At 35.4% G+C, this 25,323-nt stretch overlaps 1 protein-coding gene across 1 annotated transcript; it reads left to right on the forward strand.

The window, feature by feature from the left end:
* Nucleotides 1-55: 55 nt before the first annotated feature.
* PBLD (phenazine biosynthesis like protein domain containing) lies at nucleotides 56-14,094 on the forward strand. Its single transcript, XM_013173227.3, has 9 exons — nucleotides 56-479; nucleotides 2,527-2,626; nucleotides 3,917-4,015; nucleotides 4,565-4,674; nucleotides 4,827-4,856; nucleotides 5,345-5,433; nucleotides 6,635-6,813; nucleotides 8,584-8,646; nucleotides 13,476-14,094. Exons 1-9 carry the CDS (start codon nucleotides 396-398, stop codon nucleotides 13,586-13,588), a joined length of 867 nt encoding a protein of 288 aa, XP_013028681.1. The 5' UTR covers nucleotides 56-395; the 3' UTR covers nucleotides 13,589-14,094.
* The last annotated feature ends 11,229 nt before the right edge of the window (nucleotides 14,095-25,323 follow it).

The following is a 25,323-nucleotide window of genomic DNA, read 5'->3' on the forward strand; positions in this document are numbered from 1 at the left end:
CGGCGGAGGCTTGGCGCCAAGAAGTCTCTCAGAGAGGGGCGCGTGCGCCCCTAACGGTCGCCGCTAACGGCTGCGCGGCCGTCGCCTCAGCGCGGGTATCGCCTCACGCAGGCATCGCCTCACGCAGGCGGCCGTGTCCCGTCGGGTTCTCGGGCGTGTGTCCCTCCCACCGTGGGTTAGGGAGGCAGGACGCCACACAGAGGTTAAAATCTGCCGTCATGAATCAAAACCGCCGTTGGGCGCCCTCTATGTGCTCGGAAGTGACGAGCAGCGCCCCGCTGGTTCCTCCTGGCGGTAGGGAAACATTAACTTCAGAGCAGGGCTCCCTTCAGGGGGTAGAACGGGTTAGAAAGCACCGAGGAAATCAGCGTAAAGCTAAATAGGCGCAAGCAGCAATGCAGATTCCTATTTTTACGGTTGATGCTTTTACAAACCGGCCGTTTTGTGGAAACCCTGCGGCAGTTTGTCTGCTCGAAAATGTAAGTTTAAAAGAAAAAAAGTCAATGTAAGTTGAAAAAAAAAGTGTATGAGGGGCTGCAGTGGTTTTTACCACTCCTGACTTGAGTGCTCGGTACTGAATAACAGAATCAATACTCAATAATTTTCTTCTTGACTGAAGTTTTATTATTCGTTTCTTTGCTTTTCCTGTGGAAGAAAAGTGTGTGTGAGGGGAACCTGTAGGACTGGATCTGGGTCACTGAACGTGCTGGGCTCAGCTTTTGCCAGGTCTAAGCAGCCAGCTTGCAGTACTTCAGAGCAGCCTGGTAGTTCTGTGGCGTTCAACAGCAGTCGTTCTCTTCACGAAGATGTTCTGAACAAATGGTTCAAGTTGATATGCTGTTGACAAGTTCTACCAAAACCTAGTTACTAAATAAGAGTAGAAATTTATACACCTTGTATTTTTGTGTGGTATCACTTGTTCAAATTTTAAGTATAAAAATATAAATAGTCAGTGGAAGTACCTTATTTTGACCACATGAATCCTGCCTAAATCTTTGTAATCCTGTCTAGATCTTGTACCATATAGCATACTTAACCAGCTCAGCTAAAATTGTGATAGAGAGTATCTTACTTCAGAGGCATTGTAGCCCTCTGATATCTAACTGCTCCCTCTCAGGACTAACTTAACTTAAAGTTAAAAGCTTCTAATTGCATTTTTGTATTAATTTTACTTTATTACATCAATGTATTAAGAGGGCAATTTGCATGTCGCCTTTGGCATGCTGAAGTTTTAACTTTTTTTTACAGTACAAAGGGCTAGGGGCTTTAGTGTCATATTAAAGCTGATGTTCTAATAGTTTTATTCTAAGCTCCAAAAACATATGGTGCAGGTAACAGCAATGTTTCTGTTCCCTTCAAAGGCTCAGCAGATGCTTTACAAAAACTGTTGCGAGTGAAGCAAGAATGGCAAAGCAAACTCTTTCTGTGTTTCAGAAGTGCCACAGGATGGCAGTATTTCAATAGAATTCTAATATTAATAAAAAGTTTTCTTGGTCAGTGTTCTGGTTTGGTATCTTTGGAGTAATTAATAGCAAGAATTATTTTCCTGGAATAAAGGAGACACTATTGGTACTGTAAAAGGTTAGGATGTTGTTTCATTGTATAGAATTAACTCTTCAAGGACAGGTCTATTGTGCCCATTGGTAATTGTTTCATATCTATAATGTGGGATCATTGGTTTAAAGGATTAAAATTATTAAGGGAAATAGGTAAAGTTAGCAGGGCAAAATTCAACCCGCCAGAGTTCGGACTTGTTCAGGTCCACTTAGTACATCATCGTTTGTACTTTGAAGACCAAATGCTTATACCTGGCCAGTCTGCATAATTGTGGGGAAAGAACAATGGAACAAGGGTTAAGTGAAATTTCATACTGTCACTACAGCTCATGTGTCCCAGTATCAATGTTCACTGGTTTAAACCTGCAGGCAGTTAGAGCAGAATGTAGTGAGCCCAGCATTTTTGTTTTTTTTTCAGTTTCTCTCTTCTCAGCTTCTACTGACTTAGCATGTTATTCCTGTTGTTCAAAGAGCAATATTGAAGGTACAGCAGTAAGTGCTGATAAGCTGCCTTGGCCATTGCCCTAGCCGTTACTACATACCCTTTGCTGACATTGATTTTTCAGAGTTACAGAAGGAGGTTTTAGTTATTTTTTGATTGTTATTTTTTGATTGTTCATAATTACTTCAGTGTGACTTTCATCATAATTAAGAAAAAAGATGTACTCATTAAATGGCTGAGTTTAATATTTTTGTAACTTTATTCTTCCTATAGTTCAAGGATTTGTGAACTTACAGAATATATACTGGAAATGCCTGTGTACAGTGACTGAACTAGTTAACCTATTTTATGCTGAAAAGCTTTTTTTTTTTTTACTGTCAAAGTAAAAAATGAATTAAAGTAAAAAAATTGAACTAAAAATGAATCTGCTTTATTACAATAAAAATTGGGATGACTGCATTTATTTGACAGAGTTTGATTTTGCTTTTTATGGCCTGCTTTTAAATGGATTTGTCACTTCATTGTTAGGACTTGGATGAAGGTTTGCACCAAAAAATCGCAACAGAAATGAATCTTTCTGAAACTGCCTTCATCAGAAAACTGCACCCTACAGATGACTTTACTAAAAGTGAGTGGTTCTGTTTAAGCACCAATATTGCTTTCAAAAGAATAAGAATATACTGTGGGTTCATTTATAAGGAATAAGCTAATTTGTAAGACAGCAAAAGCAAAATCTTGGAGTTGGGTTGCATCTTACAATAATAATATTAAGCTTTTTGCACATGGATTCTTTAAAGTACTTGTTTTGCATATCAAATTCATTTTATAATATGCAAACATTCATAAATTAGAACATTTGTATTAGTATCTTTCACTAAGTAAGCAAGTTGTATACAGAAAATCTGAAAGTGCTATGCAAAGATCCTTCAATTAATACTTCTACTAATTATCTCTTGAGATAATTCTATTATACAGCCAGGAAAAGAGAGGCAGAGCTTATTCTGTATGCACAGGACTGCAGAGTGAGCAGAATCTGGCTTGGCTGTTCAGGAAATCATCACCAGGGTAACTGTAAGCTGTTCTTTGAGTTTGCACGAAGTCTTAGAAACTGTCTGTGGAGCCAGTACTGGAAAAAACAGGTTTCCAGCAAAAACAAGGAATCTGGAATTGCACAAACAAACACTTTAGGCTGCTTATTTGGTCAGTTTGAGTGGATGGAATTCACTCTTCTTCTTTGGTAGGGCTTGTATATGTGAGGGGTGAGGAAATGGGTAGATGCTGAAAAAGGCAGAAAATATCAGACAAACACAAAGCCCAATCGGAATTGCTTTGTGGATTAGTTTTCAGATGAATCAGTTTGCTGATTCTACTCACTTTGCAGCTGTGTTATCCTGAAGATAGATTTCAGATTAAGGTACTGTGTTAGTATCTAGTTATCTTTGATTTTTTGATTTTTTTAACAACCAATTGAAATCAAATTTTTAGTGAAATAAATGGTTAGAATACATTAGTCTTTTACCATTGTTAACTGGTAGTTTAAACAAAATAATTCATAACTGATCTAGCTGAGGTATAGATTCCATTATACCAGCAAAACTCTTTACTGGTTCATTGTGTTTTATTCATGGGGAAAAATCTTGTTTCACACTTGTAAGCAAGGAGCTTCTCTGCTCTGCAAATTCTTTGTCGTTATAACAAAGTAGCTTTCCTCTGTTTGTAGACTCAAGTTGTAGTCCTGGCTCAAAAGCAATGGCTATTCCAAAAATTAGTACAAAATAGATTCCTAAAAGGGTGTTTGAGACTGAGACTGATTATAACATGCATTTTGACTTAAATGTTCTTACTCTGTATAAAGTTTTTGAAATAAATTGAAGAGGAAAAAATCCTCTTCCACTAAATAACAAACTTTATTTTTAAGGTTCTTGCTTTGGACTCAGATGGTTCACTCCAGCCAATGAAGTTCCTCTGTGTGGTCATGCTACACTTGCCTCAGCTGCTGTTTTGTTTCACATACAAAGTATGTTTACAAGCTATTCATTTTATAATTTTTCATTAAAATTTGTTTCTAATTAAGAAAATCTCGATTATTTTCTACAATGAAAGCGGTTAAATCTTCAGAACATTTAGAGAACAAATGTGGAGATACCTTCAGTATTTTTGTTTATCAACTGCTCTGTAATTGTAAGGTTGTAGTCTGATGTCTGCACTTAGGATTCTGATGTCCTGCCATCACTCTTGTTAAAGACTAGTGCTAAATATGCAAATGCCATCTCGGAGAGGTAGAGTAGAGTTTGATGAATAGGGAATATCTCTGTTTCTGATAAAAGGAAATTCCCATTTATTCTAGGTACATACAGGAAAGACATACTGGCAGTTGCTGTATTCATTAGCCTCAGCAGCTTATTTACTAAGTTAGCTGGGAATTTTTTCCTGGAATACAGGTTTACTGCAGCTATTAGGTTTTTAGCTGTATAACTAACTTTTTTGAATGTACTAGGCTAAAAGCTATAATAATTTAGATTTAAATTCTTATGCTTGACAACGTTGCAATATTATGTCTCTCTAGAAAACACAAATTCAGTTCTTACTTTTGTTACTCTGAGTGGGGAATTAAAAACGAGACGAGAGAAAGATCATATTGTCCTGGACTTACCGCTTTACTCAACCTACCCACAGGTGAGTCAAAATTTTATTTATAAAAGGCTTTCAAGGAAAGCCTGTGTTTATGTTTGCATGGGTGTATGTATATCTACCTATCTGTAGCCGGATAGCTGTATAGCATACATGTTCTATCTTTTACAGTTTTTCTTTCTTTTTTTTTGCTTTAGGCACTTGAGGAAGTAGGAGAGTTAATAAAGGTAAGTAGAGAGATGTGCTCTTAGAAATACATTTAAATTAGCTATCCTTATTTTTATATATTAAAATGGCTGAATAGTGACAACATCACGTTGCTTGAGGTACTTCATAGAAATTCATAAAACCTGAAAACTCCTGAGTCCTGCAATTCAAGAAATGGAATTCTCCAAAATGCTGCAGTGAACCTTTTTGTCTTCCACTGCCGGTGCTTGGCATGTATTTCAGTGTATGTGTGTGAGGGCACTCTGGTGTCCTTGCCCTGTTCATAGTTCCCGGATTTCTTTCCAAGTTGACAAGCTCTTGGCACCTGCCCATATCCATTCATGCACTTAGTGAATTTAATTTTCTTGCATGTGTGTTCTCAAGGGCTGCGTCAAAGACCTTGCATGAGCCCTATTCTAGCAGAGAATTTGTCTGAGGAATATTTTAAGGAGATATTTTATATTCAGATGACTCTGTTTTTCTTTGTTCCTTTAACTCTTTTTGCCAGGCAGCTGTTGGTGACATGATCGTTCAAGATCTCCGTTATTCTCCTGACACAAAGAAGCTCCTGGTCCGCCTCAGTGATGCTTATGAAAGGTTTGTGATACTTTTTTGAAGCAAGCATGTAGAAATTGATTCCTTTCATTTAACCACTCTTCTTTATAGGCTAGGCTCACTTATATTTCTTTTACAAAAGATTAAAAACTCTAATTTAAACTCTCATGTTAAATAATTCTGTAATCTTCCCATGTGAGCTTACAGAACCAGCAAAGCTAAACAAGATCAATCTGAAACCTATCTTCAAGAAAGGGAGATGTAGGAAGCACTTTTAACATTGTTTTTTTCCCCATCCCTCTGAGTCAAAAGTGGTCCAGGAACCTAGCAAGAAATTGGGAGTCTAGCTTCACAACTGAAGAACTATTAGTTGTAGAGCTGTAGAGGTCTGCATAGTGAGAGAAGACACATTGACAGAATGCCATGGATTCACATGCCTAATTGACTGTAATCTGCTTACACATTCTTTACAGCATCATAAGTAGCTTTACAGAGGAAATTCCAATTCAATTGATTTCAAAGCATTTGTTAATCTCAGAGACCTGAATTTCATTGTTGAGTATGATTTGTGTGTGTGTATATATATATATCTATCTATACGTATATGTATATATATATATTGTCCAAGCCTGAATTCTTTAATCAGGTCAAATTGCAATTGTTTTTACTTAAAATTTGGCCAAACTACTGTTTATAGAGGGAGGTAATGGGGAGATTAAAAAAAAATTCAGCTGAATACTCAGTATTTTTACTCTTTCAAGACTTCAGTTTTTAGGGAGGTATCTGCAGCTTCATAGAGGCTGAGAGAAATGAGACTGTTGTAGAGTGCTTTACAATTCTCTGAAGATCTGAATAGTATTAGTTGTTTCCTTTTTCTGGAAGCAGGTGGAGTGCTTACACTTTGCATTTTGTAGTGGTGAAATATTTTGTCCAGTGATGGAAAAATAGAAATGAAAGTGTACATTTCTAGAGCTTTTTTTTTTTCTGGGCATTTTATTTCTGTTTTCAGAAATAAGAAATACATGGCTTGGCCTTTTTTCTCTGCTTACTAGGAGTGTAGTATATTCAGGGTAGTCTTATATCGAAAGACATTGGGAGAACAATGCTAGGAATCCTTTGCTCCAACACTTCGTTGTGGCTGTTTTGAGAGTGTAGAGAAGACAGTTTTGTAGCTTTCTGATGCTTTTCAATACTTGAACTCATGTGAAATGAAGTTTTAAAATACTCTATAATTAAATTCAAGGTCTGTGTTGGAAAAACTGCAAGTGAACGCTCAACAATTTCTGTCAGTGGAAAAGACTGGAAAGGTGAAAGGACTCATACTCACTCTTAAGGGAAACTCCAGTGGAAAAGATAAAGGACATGATTTTCATTCCAGATATTTTGCACCTTGGTATGGAGTTCTGGAAGACCCTGTTACAGGTGTGTATTTGCATGATAGATGAATTATTCTTGTTTCAATTCAGTTAAAACGTTCTTATTAAACTTCATTAATTAGTACTTTAGAGTCTCTCTTATAAATTACTGCTTTCTATGGACAGCAGGAAAACTTTGACTGATGCCAAACTCATTCAGAAAAAATCAGCTTCCTGCTGTCAGGAAGCCAGGTCAGATGTTCCTGCCTCTTTTTTTTCAGATCTTTTCCCTGAAGTATTACAATTACAGAAAAGCAGCAGAGTGCTTTGGTATTGAGCAAGTACTGCAGAAGTTCATATCCACTTCTTTCAGTGTTGTTTATTCTTTTTGTGCTTCAGCTGAAAGCACTTCCTGGTTTAAGAACATTTTATTGTGTGTATTCTCAGTGCTGCAAGTTGTAAGAACTTAGCTAGGTATATTTTTAGAGGCAGAGACACTAGTTCAAAGTCTTCCTTTGATGTTCTGCTCCGTAGATGTGATAATATTTGCTGCGGAATGATTGAAGTAATATTATTTGCTTAGGTACCCCTTAATCACAGGTTAATTACTAGTGTGATGAGAACTCAGTCAGAAATACTCATTAAGTGTTTTGCTAAATAGAAGAAGGTCTTTATTGGAATAACGATAGTTTTTCTGCTCTTCTAGCAGAAAGGTTTGCAAGTAAATACAGGCCATGTTTCAGTTATTAAACTTGCAGTCCTGCTTTCCTGTTAAACCAGGGGCAGAGTGGTGGATGTATTTGATCCCAGAGCTCGTTCCTTAAGATTTGTGAGAAGATTATTATTATTCTTATGTAGGAAAAGCTACATGTTCCCTGAATCTCTGTGATTCTTCTAGGCTTGTAGCTCACAGTTGCTTGTCTTGCATTTGCAATCGCCCTTTCTTTTATAGAAACAAATCTCTTCATTATACTGCTGAATTGTACTTTTAAGTGTTATGACTTTGTATTATCTTTCTTCTGTGAGAATTTCTTAGTTGTTACATGTCCTGGTGTCCCAGAGCCCTGATAATTATAGTTAGTTCACAGTTGGGTTTCCAGCAGAGTGTCTTTGTCCCTAGCAGCTAATGTATACTGAAGCAGCATGTCCAGTTAAAAATCCAATAAGTCATTCTACATTTTTAAGCCATCTGCCACTCAGGAAACAATGAGTTGGTCTACCAGAGGCTGTAGTGAGACCTTAAAAGACCACCATGAGTTACATCCTGACTGAAAAAACCCCAGAGGTTTGCTTGTGAAAACTGTTAAGAGAGGGAATTCTTTCTTTTTTGCACATTGACTTCTATCCACCTATTCTTAAAAAAAAAAAATAAATCCAAGAATCCAAGATCTATTTTCTTGGGGGGGGGGGGGGGGGGTAGCTGTTTGTGTTTAATTGAATAAGATTATGTTTAGATGAATAGTATTATTAAGCTTAATATTTTGAGATTCCATTGTTAGGAAAATTCACTTGTTTACCAAAAGTGAATACTTTGGCTCAAGTGTTTTAATCTGTAGTATCTGTTATTCCTACCAATTGAGCCTCGTTTTGAAGCCCTTAGGCAAAATTTCCAGTGAAGTCAGAGGATGAGGAAGTAATACTGCTTGATCATAAATAAGTGAAATGCCAAAGCTTCAGGTTCTGTCTGCTCTGCAGACTCCTAGGCATTTTTACTCTTAAGTGCACACAGGTGCCCCTTGATTTGTATATGGTATTTACATTTTGAATCAGTGCTCACTACAGCTCACAGTAGTGATTCTAATGTAATTCTGTACTTTATGTTCTAATTTCTTTTCAGGATCTGCCCATGCTGTTTTAAGCAGCTACTGGTCAGAGCAGCTGGGGAAGACAGAAATGCTTGGTAAGAGGGACTGTTTTCTTGGAAAGCTGTCCATTTATTTAAAAGCTACCAGCTTTAAAATAAATAAAATTATAACCCCAAAATATAGTAATAACTCCCTATCCATTTTCCTATCATGAGTAGAATAATGTATAATAATTTTGTGTGAGATAATCTTTAAAAAATTGCTTTGTTTCCTGCCTACTAACGTGACACATCATGTTTGCATAGAATCTGAAGTGTCAGTTCTGGATCCTAACTCTCGTTAGTTTTTGATCTCAGCTTCTGTATTTTAGCTGTCATGACCTTTCATCATGGCTGAAGCTTGGTAAACTTTAGATGATATCCTAGTAGTCCTCTGTCTCTCTCAGTGGGTGGCGATGACTGCGTTAGAAATACTATTTTTTGTGCACTTAGCAACAATTGGTAATATTTAGTCTAATCAGAGAATGGACCCTTGTTTGTAAAAGTAAATGCTTTTCCAAACAGCCACCTTGAATATAAGCCTTCCTATATTTAGCCAAATGAATCTCAGAGTGGACTTTTTCTGAGTGATAATCTCTTTAAAGGATCTGTTAGCCCTCCGTAGCTTGGCATGATAATCCACAGTGACTGAGACCTTCTCCATCATGGATTGAGGGAAACGTTTATCAGTCTGTTCCAAGGTCATGTTTGCATTTACATCATACAGATCTGTGATAATTATCATAAAGTTGAGGAAAAAAATATTTTCTGAAGAACAACTGTCTTTGGTATTGCATCTTTATGGACTGGCTGTTTCTCATAAGATTTGATGTTTTCAGTCTTTAATGTCAGGTGCTGAAAGTCTTCCTTCACACCTGTCAACAGTGTTGCTCTAAACAATCAGACACAAATTCTGTCTGTATTTTTATATGGTACTTTCTACTTTTATGTTTTCATTTGTTTCATCTGTGCCATGCTGTTTCCTCTTTCAGAGAAACTATCTCAAGCAGCAAAGGCAATTTATACTATAATCTACTCTCCTAGTATTTTTAGTGGGGAAAAAACCAGTCCCATCTTCCCATAGGCTAGATTTTTTCATATTTCATGCGTATATGAAAAATACTTTAGTACAGGTGAAAATAAATTGCCACTGGAAAGTCTTCTTATGAATAATAAAGCAAGTATATATTAAGCTTTTTCAAATTATTACCACAAAAGAAAGTGTGTGTGTATATTATATATTTAAATAAAAATAAAATCAGTAGTGGCAGTAATCAGTAGTAGCAGCAGTAAATAATATTGCAGCAAATATATATATTTGTCTTACAGGTTACTAAAAACATCACTAGTAAAGTAGCAAATGTATTTGTGGTTGATTACTTATATACACAAACTGTTACTGATAGCAAGCAAGTACAAATTCCATTTGTAATTTTGTTATTTGTAAAAGATAACTTATCACCAAAAATTTATAAATAAGAGCATATTTTGACTCTTTAGGAACTTTCACAACAGCTTTTGTAATATCTGGTATCTTTTATTGCAAGAATTACGGCTTTCTTCCAAATGAAAGATCTGTTGGTTCCAAAATAGATTAGATATGAAATGGTATAAAAACGAAGAACATTACATGTATTGTCAGTTCTCTCTGAGTTTTGGGACCTCTAGGAGGAGGTCAGCTACATCTCTGCTGAAGTATCAGACATAATATCCTGTGTCTAGGTTCTCTTCTATTTTTATTAGACCAAACTGTCAAACACTGACAACTCCCATCAAATACAAAGAGAATTTTCAATTCTTTTTTACAAGGTAAAATGCTTTAATCAATTTTCCTGGAGGTATGTAAATATTCTTGTGTTTAAGTTGTGTTAAATGAGAATTCACTATCAGTCCTTACCTTTTTTCATTTGAAGAGTCCCCGAAATATATTTTAAATAAAAATAACCTGTCGTATCAGGTGTTAGATTTTAATTGCTAATGAATACAATATTTACAGTATTTAGCAACTGTCACTGTATCCAGTCTTTCAAGTAGCTTTATGATATTTATAAACCTACATGAGCAATATGATATATCCAGACAAATTACAGGACTTTCCAAATTATTTTAAAGAGAAGGGGCCTGATCCAGGGCAGTTTTTTTTTTGTATTTGGTAAAGCTAGAGGAGTCTTTTCTGTACCTCTTTATTTCAACTAACTAAATTATTTTATTGTGTGGTTCCTGTTGTTGCCTCTAACTTCTGTGATTCCTTTCCAATACAGAACAGGTCTATAAATTTTAGTTGGGAGATTTTTTGGGGAGTGGGGTGGGGGGCAACGGACCTTACTTCAATTGTAAGATCATCCTTTAGAAACGTTTGCCAGAATTTCTTTCAACATAAGGTCCTGTCTGTTAGCTTTTTAGTCTCCTCGCAATTTTTGAATAAGTTGCCTCATAAGGTGGAATAAACGTGTATTTATTTTTCTGCTGATTTGAAGTCTCGTGAAGTGAAGAGTTGTGCACAGTTACAGTCACAGCTTTCATCTTTCCCAGTTAATCTCAGCATACAGATTGATGGAATTCACTGCTTTTAGTTTTAGTAGATGTTCTCTTTTCCTAGGACTACATTAGATTTATACAGAAGTGTAACATTTCTGCCAAAGTGGTTCCCTCCATCAGTCAGTAGATTTGTCCACTTCCTTTTTTTAGAGAAAAAAGATTTCTTAGAGATCTTAACTTCATTTAAGTGATACCTAGAAGAGGCCTAGGAACAAATGCTTTTTCAACAGTCCTTTTGTAGGGATCAGAATTTTCGCCAAAATACTGGTGATTTCTAAAAACAAATATCTTTTCAAGAATGGCACTTGTTGCTGATTTGGTGTCTTTATCAGGACATCACAAAGAAAATCCATTAGTCCTCAAATTTTGTAACCATTGGTCATTTAGATGCACCTACTCTAAGAAGTTCCTCAAAACAATAGGTTAATATTGGCACGAAGTCACTGGCCTCCTTCTGAAGACAGTGGTGCAGATCAGCATGCTAAAGTTCAGTCTGTGTACATACTCTTGAAATTTTCCCCTCTCTCAGGTGAATCATAAAAGAATTTAAGGCACTGAATTCAGCTGTGATATATTATTTCTACAGATCAGAATGTATGTATTTGTATTTATACTGGGAATAGTGTGTGTAGTATGAGAAAAATCCACACATGGAAGGATGTGCAACAACTGCATGATCCAGAAAGTGAGTGTGCACATCAGAGATGCTTGAATCTCTCTGAAGACATTGCTATTAAATAAAATCATCTAGTCAATGAAATATTCCATGCAGGTCTGTTTCCTTTCAGACACAGTGTGAAATATCATTGTTTCTGTGTGAGAGAAAGAAAAGATAAAGTACCATTTATATACAGGCTTGCATAAAATCTTTGTCTTTTTTTCCTTGTATTTTGGAGGTTTCTTTGAAAGTAAAATAAAATGGACCAGTATCAAAATAGCCTCAGTAATCTTGCCATGAAACATACAGCACTAGTTCCACATTTAAGGAAAGAAAAACAAAAACCAGGCAACCTCTGAAGATATGAAATAATTTAGCTCTTTTCTTTAACTCTGCTATCACAAAGAGGTGGGGAGGGTTTAGCTGTGTAACCACACTTGGCAATAACAGTTTATCAAATTTATCATGGTATGGAATATTCTAATTGAAGTTATTAGTCCATAAATAGGTATTGTTCTGATAAGTTAAAAATGATAGCCAGTAGTTCTATAAATAAAGACCAGAAGGTATCAGTAGCAATTATTATAGAGCTCCTGTTCTTACCGGTTTTGGAGCCTTGGGAATCTGATATCCTGGTATAAGTAAGAGCTTTCTTGTCAGCTGTGGCTGAGAAACCGTCTTAAAGCATACGGTGTATGTGCCATCTGTTGGAGATCCTGCACTCTGCCAGGAACTAAATGCAGTCTCTACCCAATTACAAATTGAGGAATTGTGAGGAAAAGGTTGTTTGCTTTGAGAAACCTTTGTAGTTGGAATTTCATTGAGTAGGGAGACTGAACATCAGTGGCTTGTCTCATCCGTTTACAGCCTTTTACAAAAACAAAACGGTATGAAACTCTAACCTTTGCAAGATGACTTCTTAACGAGAGCATTTGCTGATCAAGTAATTATGCAGCTAAAATTGGACTACTGAAACAAGACTACGGACTCAACATGCTAGCTAAGCATTATCTTCCCACCTGAATATGACTTAAACAGTTTCAGCAAAAATGGAGCTTTGTGATTATTCATGGGTGGAAAGGTATTCTCTGTAAACTTTATCTGGCTGTATTAAGTGATATTTTCAGGATTATATAAATCAATATCTGTTCCTGTCTACGTAACAATTTGTTCTCAGTTTGTGACAGCTGAAGCAGTGTCTATGTTTCTTCGTAGACTTTTCCCACTAGTTACTTCATCTTTATTTACCCTTTAACCCAAAACATGCTTTGAACCTTGTATCTAATTGTAGTTCAGTACTAGAAAAGTGGTTCTCTATTCTTGTACAGATAAGTGTTCTTCCTTCTTGCTTATGGAAACTGTCTATTCCATGAATGCGTGCATTCAAGACATACCTAAATATGCAAAAGAAACTTAGTTGGCTACACCACAGCAAACCATCCTTCATTGCTTAGTACTACATAGTACTTCTGTCACATTCTGTATGTGTCAAGTTCTTGTCTGAGATAGACCCTCAGCTAATCTTCATCTGTAAAGACAATTCATCCAGGTTGTCTCTGGTGCAGTGACTGACCTGATGCTGCTTGCTTTCTGGAGACAGAGGTATCATTAGCCTGAATTTTCATGCATTTAAAAAAATAATTTTTATTATATACTAGAATTTTAACTCTGAATTCTTGTTTCTATTTAGCTTTTCAGTGTTCTCGCCGTGGAGGAGAGTTGAAGATTTCACTGCGTAATGATGGAAGAGTTGAAATTGCGGGGCAATTTGCTATTGTGTTGAAAGGAAACTTGACTTTATGAAGAAACTGATACTAACAGTTTCATCTCTCACACCTTCATATTATTCCTATTGTGTTGATTATATCTTAGTTCTAGACACTGAATCACCATGGTCATCAAAAATCTTTGATTACTTACTGTCTGCCTTTAGAAGGTACTTGAAAACGCTCACTTCTAATCTTCAAGAACCCTGGTATTGTTTTCTTCACTTTCATCTGATGACTTCATGTGTGCACTAATCTCAGAAACTGTCCAAGGACAGCTCTCTTGTTTTTCTGCTCTAAAATGATTATTTTATTTGTTTCCGAATTCCATGTTTTAAAAGCCATTTCTGCCTCCTGGATTGATCTGTAAACTTACCTGATGGATAAAACAATCAAACTTTTTCCGTATTCAGTTATTCTCCTTAAAATCTGACTGTCATCCTTCCAAGAAAAAAATCCTCTCTGCCACATCTTGAGATGTTCCTCATGTTTGTTAATTTACTTGAATTAAAATATGAAGCAAATATAAAAGGTTTAAAAATATGCTTTATGGTTCTCTTTTATGAACAGTATCTTCCAAAGACAAATGGTGTTGCAGTGGCTAATAGTACTGCTGCTTAGTCAATAGTTTAAAGTTTTAACAGAAAGATTTAAGAGATTGACATAGTGATACACTTAAAAGTAGCTGAAATTTTAAAGAAAACTTTATTGGTTACTGTAATATTTACTTTTCAAAGACTGAAGATTTGCTCCTAAATTAAAAGTTTCTTCTGTAATGTTCTTCATAGAGCATACAGCTTCAGATGTCACTTTTTCCATTTGTGTTCTTATTTTTCTCAGGATTTATTAATAATTAATTATTAATATTAATAATTATTTATTAATAAGTAACTGTTTTAGTTACTTTAGCTAAAATCTGTTTTCCATTCCAAATCACTTTTATCCTAAATTGAATTAGTTCTTCTTCTTTGTGATCTTTCAGGATAACCGATTTTAAATTCAAAGGCATTGTCATACTGTGGAAACAGCTGGATATATATGCAGTCCTTTATAAATGATAAGGAACTTAGTTGTGCCAAATTACCATCTTTCCAGCTATCTTGAATTTTATCACAACTTGTAATTTACATTTTACTTAAGCCCAAGCAGCTGAAGGCAAGTAACAGTGTGAGAATCCTAGGATTCATTTAAAATAAAAGTTTCTGGTTCTTGTAGCTGCTCAGCTACATATTGAAAATGTGATTTAAATGTACCACAAAGATTTAGAGTAAGGCGGCAAGCGGATTTCCAAGTTCAAATGCATGTTCTGTATTCAGTTTTGCCTGAAGATCAGGGATGTGATGTTTGATTTACAAACATGAAATCATCATGTGCAAGACACAGGAATGACGGCAGTTCAGCAGCAATGTTGCGATGGCATATTTTGCAGTCACCTTTACCTTGCCTTCTCGTAAAGAAAAATGATCGCTTTCCAGGTAGTGACTTGGATTCACTTGAGGAGCAATACTGGAAACTTGTTTTCCTGCTGGCTTGTGCAAAGAGTGAATCTCATAATCTGAGGTGCTTTGAAAACACCCCAGCACTTTAGGAATATAAATGAACTAAAGAAACAATTACTGTTCACATGTCTGCATTTAATAAATATTAATTTTACTTATTTATTACCCAGGGGGACTACTAACGAACCAAGCCATGTAAATTTTAGATATATCTGCTATCTAAATTTCCTGACCAAACCAATATACTTGTGGCTTGATGCTTTTTTTTTCTTTTTATACTTTGCTGCTACTTAGTCTTTCTTTGTGTTAAGGGTAGAAAAATCACCAGAGCTCAGGTGGGATACTATGCAGTAATGTGCTTGTAATCAACAGATTAGTTAATCAGCCATGATTTATTAATGATGAATTAATTATACCTGATTGTGCAGTTCTGCTGCCTAAATGGAGCTTTAAAGGAGTTATTTTATTAATCATCATTGTGCTAATTGCAGACACTTACAGAAGGATCACTAATTAAACATGCAACCATATGCAAAATAAGCAAGGCTGCTGAGAGTGGCAAGAAAAAAGAGCATTGATTTTCCGAGTAGCAACTTTATGTTAATATTGTGTAGTTGACCTGGTGATCCTAATTACTCACTGAGACTTATTTTAATACATTGCATATTTTCAGTGAACAGTAAAGGAAATCAGTTGGAAATCAGTAGTAAATTTTGTCTGTCTTTTCTAATGCAAAAAATAGGTTGTGTGCACTTCCAAAATTATTTTGAATTTGTGTGCCCTTCTCTCCCATTTTCATTCAAAGGTTTTACCTGGTAGTTCTACAAGCTGTATATAGTTAACGAAACATAACTAACTTAACTTTGAACAAAGTCCTGAATGCTACTTGATAGTTGCTAAGTTACTGTGGCACCACACCAAACGTCCATTACACTTGAAATGTGAACTGTGACTCAAAATTGCATGAGTTTAACATCAAAAAGTGAGAAATACAATGATGTTTAAGTTAATTACCTAAATTAACTAATTTAAGCTAAATTAAGCATGGAAAATGCAGAAAGGAAATAGTACGTAAAGGTAGGTTTCCGTGAAGAAAATTGATCTTCAGCTTAAGCAGTACAGGTTTTATGTCCTTGTAATTCTAAAAACAATGTTTGAAGGCTGTAAAATTTCGTGCAGATGTCATCATCATGGACTTCCCTCTTTTTTAATTCAAGTTTTATAATATTAATGCAGTTATCAATATAAAATTTAGGAATGTTATGTTTTTCCAAGAAAATATTTAGCTTTAGTGTAAGCTTAGTGTAATTTTGATTAAATTAAAATGTTGAGTCAAAAGTTAAGTGAAGGTAGTAAATGGGAGGCTGGAAAAATGCAGTGTCTCTTTGTTTAGTGTTTCGGCTACCCAAGTTTACAGAACTCTTTCATGCTGCTTTCTTAAGTAAGATTGTAGCATAGGGATGCATTGAAGCAAGCACAAATGCTTCAAAGGGAAGATACAATTCTGGAAATTCCTATGTGCTTAAGTATTATTTACCATGAGAGTGTCTGACAGAAAACCATTACAAGTCACTGCAAGTTTTGTGTAAATACCTGGCTGTATCCAGCAGCCAAGACATGAAAATTTAAGTGCACTTCTGCACTTCTTTGGTGTCTGCCTTTGCAGAGACAAAGCTCACGTAGGAGCCCAAAAAAAGTACATAACCTAGAGGAAGGAAGCAAAATAAGTTACAAAAATAAAAACTGAGCAATAGAAATCATTAAGTCTGTTGCTATAGAAATGAATGTGTAAGTAAAAAGGAAGAAAGGGAAATGGGAAGGCATTTTTGTTTATAGTAAGCCATCTAATGGATATGCTTAAAGGATTCCTGAGAATATTTTGCATTTCTTCTGTGTTACCTAGATGAGAATAGACTGCATATATCGAAAAGCTTCCAAAATTGGAAAAATTTTCAAAAATTTGAAATAAATATTTCACAAATACATACACTTGGAGGTCATAGACAGGAGCCATGTTTTCCATAAGGGACAGGAAGGAAAATTAGCAACAGAAGAGGCAGTTATTTCTGGGAAATGAAAGATTTCTTTGTTTCTATATTCATCATAGTGACAGGGAAACATGCCAGAAATGAAGGGAAACTTCCTGGGAGAAAAAAAGAAAAATAAAATAAAGGGTGATGCCAGATCAAGTAAAAATTAAATTAGTTTAATTAAAAACTGAGAAATTCCCAAAAGAATCAGATTGAGTCTGATGTCTGGAATTTTTATTTATTCTTGCAGAAGAGTAGATCTGTCTTTAAAATTATTACTAGTCCTATACAAAAAGACAGAACAAGGAATTTTTTCAATTCCTGAGTCACTCTCCAACTTTTCTTCCCTAAAAGTTATTGCAAACCATAAGTAAAAAGTTACAAAAGAATGGGAGAAATGGTACAACAGAAAATGTCATTATAACAGATAGTTTAAATGTGTAAGAAAATTTGGCTAGAGGTCAGTTTTAACCTAAGATGTTTAGTTCCCACTTAGTAAACAGAATACTAAAACATTGAATTATAAACATTTCTAACTTTGTTGGTTTCTTTAGTGAGAGATTCGGTTTGACTGCTGTGGTTTTGCCTTACTTAAGGGCAAAAGAGGACAGTACCTGGTTATAATGTCATATAAGCAAAAATTTTATTCGCTTTCCTCTGTTCTGTGACTTCTTTTTTACACCTCCAAACCAAGAAACCACTAGCCCATACGTTATTTTTGTCCTATTAAAAATTAAAGGGTGGATAAGATACATTAAGCAAACCCAAGAAAATTCTCAAGAACACTTCAAAAATTACGAAGAAAAAGAAATTTGTAGGGTACGGAGTAAGTGGGTTTGTGAGGTGGCAGAAAATACGTATTGCCTGCATAGAGACTAACGTGTGAGCAGAGTTAAAACTTAATGGGCATACCCTCAGTTTTGTCACTAGCTGAAGTTAACGATGCTCTAACAGTTTGGATGCTCGGGGAATGTAGGTTGAGAGATACTAGGCTAGAGAAGAGGTTAAGTAGATTATAGCAGAGCTGGATCAGTGTCTGAGGTACGAGGAAGCCAAGAACGTGAATTTGAATCCAAACGTGTTCTCTGCTGATGCTTTGCAAATCGCTTTTTGGATCCAGACCAAAGGGGGTATTACTTGAATGCCAATCCAGCCAAGCTCAATTCAGGTGGGAAATTACAGCTGGAATTCTTGGATTTTTATTTTGTTACAGAAGGGCTCCTTTCTCCATAAATATTTATGGCTATAAATAGAAATACATTATAATCTTTATGATATTTTCAGTCACCCATATTCAGAAAGAAATGACAAATTTCTGAACAAAACCATTCTGTTTTAAAACCAGCCTTTTGGGCTTCAGTATGTTTATGTGTAGTAACTTTCTGAAGACACGATTGATTGATACAGGCATTTAATATCTCAGCTTCCATTCTTTCCATGTTCTTAAGGGGTATGCTAACTACAGCTTTCAGAGACTTCAGCAGTTAATAACATCAATAGACAAAGTACCCTCTTAATATCCGACTGCATGCATTTTCTCAATAAAGTTACAATTTCAGCAGAAAAAAAACACGTAGATTAAAAGGAAACACCTGCTCCTGTAAATTACTCTGCTGCAGGTACCAACCCAGGAGACTCTGCAGATGGCTCTGTGTTTGCAAACCTGACCTCAACACCCCTTCATCAATCTCTGGTTGATTGATTCTCTCCGAAGTAGAGCACACCATATCCCAAGGTACTAGAAGACACCTTTGAATTAGTCCCAGTCAGAATACCAATTAGTTGATGCTTTTGTTTCATTTCAGAAGTTCTTAACAAAGGATTTAATTGTCTTATCAAGCACTAGCACTGACTGAAATGCAGTACAGTCAGGCAGTTCCAGGAAGAATTACAAATGTACTTCAGGAGGTGTAACCTTTGCTACATTTCCCTGATAACTAGGAGTGTGGGTTAAACTGTGCTATGCCCTAGGATTATGAGGTAGAGAAAAAGAAGGCAAAATCTTGACCTGTAAAATGGTTCAAAATGACTTCATCTCCTGCCAGCTGAGAAAAAATAAAAGAGTTCATGAAGTCTCTATATTCATTGTCTTTTCTCAACTGTTTCCAGTCATCTTACTTCTCGTATTGAGACCTGACACTGATCATACCAGTCTTTTCTTAACAGAGACAAACTTTCTCATGTCATCCAGCGTGTGCCTATGCAGAAGCCATATACAATATATTGAGTCTAATCTAATTAATTCATCCTTTTTCTTTACAGAAGAATTCATTAAAATCCTTTCTGGAAAATAAAATAATCCTTCTGATAAAAATAGATACCTGTTTGTGTTCCTATTTTGTCACCCATCCAATGCAAAACTCAGAAAGACACCAAGTGATGGTTGCAGTGACATGTTTTGAGCTTCAGTGATATCAGTAAAATATTTGGATTTGTTTCCTTTCATTGATCAATTTGAATTTTACACCTTTGTTCTATGAATGACTGATTTGCATTGAATGGCTTAAAGAAGGTATGTGCTTTCCCTATAGAAAAAGATACAGAGAGTAAGGGAATTTGCATATGGTTTGCCAGAATTCTTTGTAGTTTCAGACTCTTCAGATTTCTGTCTTGGATTATTAGGTAATTTTGGTAAGTGCATTTCATAGATGCGTAGGTGTAAGACCATTATCTAATCTGTTGACCTGAATTCATATCACAGACAGTAATATTCCACAAAGTAATCTATGCACCAAAGTCAATACTTTATGAGTTGGGTATAGTAGAAAGACGTCCAAATTTAATATAAAAACGTAAGTTTATGAAGAATCTATTCTATTTCTTAGTAAAAAGTCTAGGAAATGTCTGTGTTTTCTGTTGAAAATATATGTCATGTTTCCAGTTCATGGTTCTTGAACTTTGTGCTCCAGGTATTGGATCATGTTGTTTTTTCTGTTAGATTAAGTAGCTATTGCTGTAAAGTTTACATTCCCAACATTTTGATGTTGTAGAACTTGGGCTGAAAATTCTCCTGGTGTTTGATTCTAAAAGCATCACTGATTTTTTTAACTGATAGGACTTTTATTCACTGCATATTTTTCAGCCAGTCTGGATTACAAAAGTATAGTTGTTACCATGCTCAGATGTTTTGTGAGCTATAAGGAAAAACAATGTAATACTTACCTTTTTGATTCTGTATATGAATCAAAAAGTATATGAAGAAGACCAATTGCAATAGAAAAACATAGCTGGCTTACTACATTTTTTGCATCAGGAATTAAAGTCTGTGAGTAGGTGATGACACGTGCAATTAAATAAACAAGATTGTCATTTATTTTCTACATTTAAAAGCACATCTGTTTAACAGGAGTGGCCGAATAATTAATTAATTAATTGAAATTTCTACCACAACATTAACAAAGGCTGAGCAAACTTCCTGAACCTCAGGTTTGGATCATTCAAGAGAAAATGCCAGTAAAATCTGATACAATGCTGTCACTTGAGATTCTTAGTATCTCTAAATAAGGAACGAAGAGAAACAACTAGCTTCATGGGAGAACAATAAAACATATAAGAAGCTTTTTGATACTGAATACTCAATCCTTGTTCTATATACATTGGATGAAGTGATTTTTTTGCTTTTCTTCTATTTGGGTTTTATCAATTTTTGTTCTCTTGTACCTCATGGGAAACATTGTCCTTTGTGCATTCTAAATCCAGCATTATATATGACCAATCACTACGTTAAGTGTTCCTTTATTCACAGCCAGCTCTAGTACTAGCTTTTAGAATATATCTGTCACATCTAATTCATTAGAGTTTGGAAATGTGACACTTGGGAGATTTGAAAATCTGAAACATCACATGTTACTATGTGCCTAAATAGAACGTCTTAATCTTTCAGGATTGCATTTCTTTTGATGGAAAAACCTCTGTGGCGTCCTGCTGTCCATTTGGACAAAAGAGCAGATGTGTTATATGTGTGTATGCTGTGTGCTCATCTGTCTAGGGCAGGATGCAAAACAATATAGCTACCGAAGTTCCTAGTTAAGTTGGAAGGCATTAAGTGCAACATCAGGCCTTATAGTTAATAGTGTAAATTTTACTTAAATTGAATGTGGATTACTTAATTTTCATAACAGCTTAATTATAAAGTCAGAATGTAATGGTAAAGTACCATCAAAAATGAAGATGTGTGTATATATGTTTGTGTGAATATACAAAAGTAGGTGTGTATATATGTATACAACAATCTGTTTTAATGTTTCCTTTTCTTTTATCTCTGTTTATGATCCTTGCCATCTCTCAGAAAGTTTCAAATTTCAGCAAGGAAAGATAATCTTATTATCATATTTTTAATTTTTTTTTTAAATAAGTAAAAATATGCATATGGAAAATAGAAAGACTTAACACGTGCCCTCCCAGAAAAGATGAATGCTATTCTCTCATTAAATCAGTCACTGTCTGGTTCACACTAAAATCATTATGAACTGAGGTCCTAGATGGCCAAGTCTTACAGCTATTTTTAACTTGGCACATTCGTCTAGTCCTGTTAACTACAGTGGTATTACATAAACATGTAAGCTTAAGCATATATGTAAAATTAGTATATGGAACATCTAATGAGAATTCTCATCTTCTTTACTAACAGGCTTTTTGAAGGACAATATTTAACGTTCTAAAACATATTATGGAGTATTTAGATGATAACTACTATACAGTAGTAAAAGAAAAGTTCAATTTGCAGTAGAGTATTTTAAAATATAGTATAGCCTTATAGACACAAAATGATGCCATGAGAGAGGATTTTTAATTTAGAAAAATGATATATATCAAAAGCATTTGATCCATTGTTCAAATATTTTAGTTAATTTTTAAAATACTTTTGACTCATTGAAAATGTCACTTAGCTAACAATTTTTACAAATATACTCTGAAATGAGTGAATTCTTCTATTTCCTTTTTATGAAGCAGCATTTGACAGTTTAGGCCCTTGAAAATGTTATTGAAAATACTGTAACTTCTTATTTGTATGTATGTCTTTGAATGGCAATATTTATTTTTTGTATTTTTTTCAGGGTGAAAGTTGAAAGTTAAGAATACTTCCACATAAATACGTGGACTGTGTGGCTCTTACCCCAGAAATGCTGTTGTGAAATATTCTGAAAGCTGATGGTAAGTACATTTACGTAGCAGTTTTCTAAGTATATGAAGTGAAGGGTAATAGACAAAAGTCTCATTTATTTAACAGCTTTGACCCATTAGGGGCTTTTAAATCATGCACCACTGACTTCAGGGTTGGTGTTGTCAAGCTACTTACAGATCCAAGTTAAATCAGGCATTTCATATTTTTGCCCTCATTCTCTTTTGTTTACCAGCAGGAGACAAGGTATTTAATTAGTTTTGGGGCATTTATAATCTCCCCTGGGCCAGCTCCAGCCACAATGCTGGACGCCACTTCTGAGTTAATTTCAGTCAGACCAGCCCCTCCGGTACAACATATGGGTAACCTATAAGCCTTTAGCAAAAGTTGCAACTGAACTATTAGAGGGGTGGGACCTCCCTGCTGGGAAAATACAGTGCAACAAAGCCAAAAGAGGCCAGCATCACCAGTGGAGGTCAAGGCAACACTTAGACCAAACAGCATCTGGCAAACTGTGCCAAGTAGAAATCAATAAGAAGCAGGGCAGTGGGTAGTAATTTTATGCCTGTTTGCACAAGAAAATAGCTCCTCCTGAACTGAAAAAATAATAATAAAAAATTATGAAAAGCTTGCACCATCTTTTGTCATCACCCTCTCCACTGTTGCTTTATATATTTTTATTCCAGTCAGTAGACTGAATGGTACAATTTATACATATTTTGGGCAGACAACATTAGTCACAGCATTAGTTATGTTTCTGAAGATGAAGAGTTTTGAGTGTCTTCTTCCGACTTGGCTAGGTACCCAATGTATAACTGCAATTCATTTCCAAAGTGCATTACATTCTCTTCTTCATATTACGGTAAGTCAAAGATTTTGAAAAGGAAAAAATAAGAAAATTCTGTATACTATAAACTGTAGATCCCAGCCACTGTAAATTGGTGCAGCTCAGCCCACCTGAATCCTTCCTTTACTCTTCATCATCTTTTATTCTCACATTCTGTTCCTGCCTATATCTCTCCTTCTATCTCACCTTATGGCTCTTATTTTTCTCCATTGTCTTTCTTTGCTTTTTCTCTTTCCCTGAAATTCCAAATGCTGGTGTTTATCTTAAATAATATAAATTGACTGCCATTGAATTCAGTGGGATTACTCAAAGCTTTAAACATACTCAAGTCTTTACAAGTTCATGACACAAGACTTCATATTTTACCCCTCATAGACCTTCGTGCTGGTGCACTGTTCTGATTCTCAGGGCAGGGACAACTCTCCACATTTTCTAGTTGTTAAGATCCCTTGTCAAGAAGTATTTATATTTTCAAAAAATTCAATGCTTATTTTCATACTTTTCCTGCACATTAATTCTTTTTGAGTGAAGCATGTTGCAGATTGTAAAGCTTTTATGGTATAGAAATGACGCACTAATAGCATTTCATAAATAGATTGATGATGCTGTAACACCCACTTACAGGTCTCATTAGTGTTCCGTGGTTATAGGTGCAGGGGAGATGTCAACTTTGGTCTGAGGGATCATGATGCTTCTTGATACAGAAAAGAATAGACTGTAGACAATGACTTTTCACTGCAGGAAAAAAATACAGACAAAATGAATGCTCCATCACTTTGCTGGACAGAATAATAAGCAGAATGTAGAGAGCATTATTGGTCCTGTCCATGGGGGGCTGCTGTATGAGAAAAAAAAGAACTCGTGAGAAGTCAAGTGGACTAGCTGTTGGCATCCAGAGAGAGAAATGGTGCTTCTACTCTTAGAGACTGCTACTTTGTGACACTTATAAATTACATAGAAAAGTTTTAACAAAATAGCTAAAATGCTGGAAGTGTTTTTTTGGTTCTGCCTTTGAAGTATGTCAAGCTATTTGCCTGACCAAAATAAGTATGTGCATGCAGTTTGTTCGTTCGTTTTTAAATAGGAATTTTTCTGCTGATGTATCTGGGAAACTCGCATGGGAGCACATTCTTACACTGCTGTGTTTTAATACCGTGAAGAACCTTTTATAACTTCCTTTTTCTATTCCTCTTTCTTCCCTCAATAGTAAACAGAAAACTCCACTAGTGTAACAGCTGTCTCTTCCATGGCTGTGATAAAATAAGTTAATTGACAATGCAGAGTCTACAGTAGTGTTTGAGCAGCTTTAGTTTTCTCAGCAAGATAATCCCAACATGTTAAGAGAAAAAGGTATATGAGAAAAAAACAAGTTGTCTTTTCACGCATTGATAATTAATCATTTTCAGTAGCTAGCTTGAGAAAGCCCTAATGCCACACAGCTGTAAGAACCTGCTACTGCATTGTCTGCAACATATAGTTAGCATTGTTACCTATGGACTTGTGAAAGCTGGAAATCACTGCTCTCAGCAAAGTCCAAGTAAAATGCATTGTTACTGATTAGCAAGTCAGTTGGATATAGGCATATTGGAATTGGAAATTATAGTATTTAGCATTTTAGGTAAAGGTGTGCACATATTATTTAGGATGAATATTGATAAACGTAATATGCTGAAAAAAAAGTATAGGTACTTCTGGGGAAGTCATTTCATTCCAGGATGAAATTCTGAACTGTCTGTCAGCATAGTTAGTTACCTGCTCAGTTTCTCTGTTTAGGAATTCTTACAGCTTTTGTTCTGAATTCCAAATCAAAAATCAATTTTAAGGGCTAATTTGTTAATGATCTTGGTATTCTTTGTCTAATTAGAAAAAAAAGAAAGAAAAGAACAACTAAAACTCTTTTTTTTTTTTTAACAGTAATTATTTGCAGTAAGATCAATGTACTTTTTATGGCATAGGAAATAGGTAATGTAGGAATTCCAGGATAATATAGCAGTCATATGCATTATGCATATGAGTACCATTACATGATTCAGATGTGCAAATCTAATAGCTTTTCTGTGGTCCTAAAAGGAAGATCCTGCCTGCCCTTCTACTGTTCTCAGCCAGGTGGTCCCACAAACACACCAAGACCTACTTGACTGACTACATGGTGAACTGATTCAACTTACTAACCCAGCAGAAAATCAATCCTTAAGAAATTTTTCTGATGGGTATGAGAGAGAAATGGCTTACTGTGTAGTCATGTAAGCATCAGAATGTGCAGAGGGAGAGTAT

This window comes from Anser cygnoides, chromosome 7 (genome assembly GCF_040182565.1).
Source record: "Anser cygnoides isolate HZ-2024a breed goose chromosome 7, Taihu_goose_T2T_genome, whole genome shotgun sequence".
In the NCBI taxonomy this organism is placed as follows: domain Eukaryota; kingdom Metazoa; phylum Chordata; class Aves; order Anseriformes; family Anatidae; genus Anser; species Anser cygnoides.

Bases quoted from the DNA above. Each gene is read 5' to 3' on its own strand.
- PBLD (XM_013173227.3), top strand. From the start codon at position 396: ATGCAGATTCCTATTTTTACGGTTGATGCTTTTACAAACCGGCCGTTT. The intron at 2,627-3,916 runs GTGAGTGGTTCT...TTTATTTTTAAG, and splicing joins TACAGATGACTTTACTAAAA to GTTCTTGCTTTGGACTCAGA. The intron at 8,647-13,475 runs GTAAGAGGGACT...GTTTCTATTTAG, and splicing joins GGGGAAGACAGAAATGCTTG to CTTTTCAGTGTTCTCGCCGT.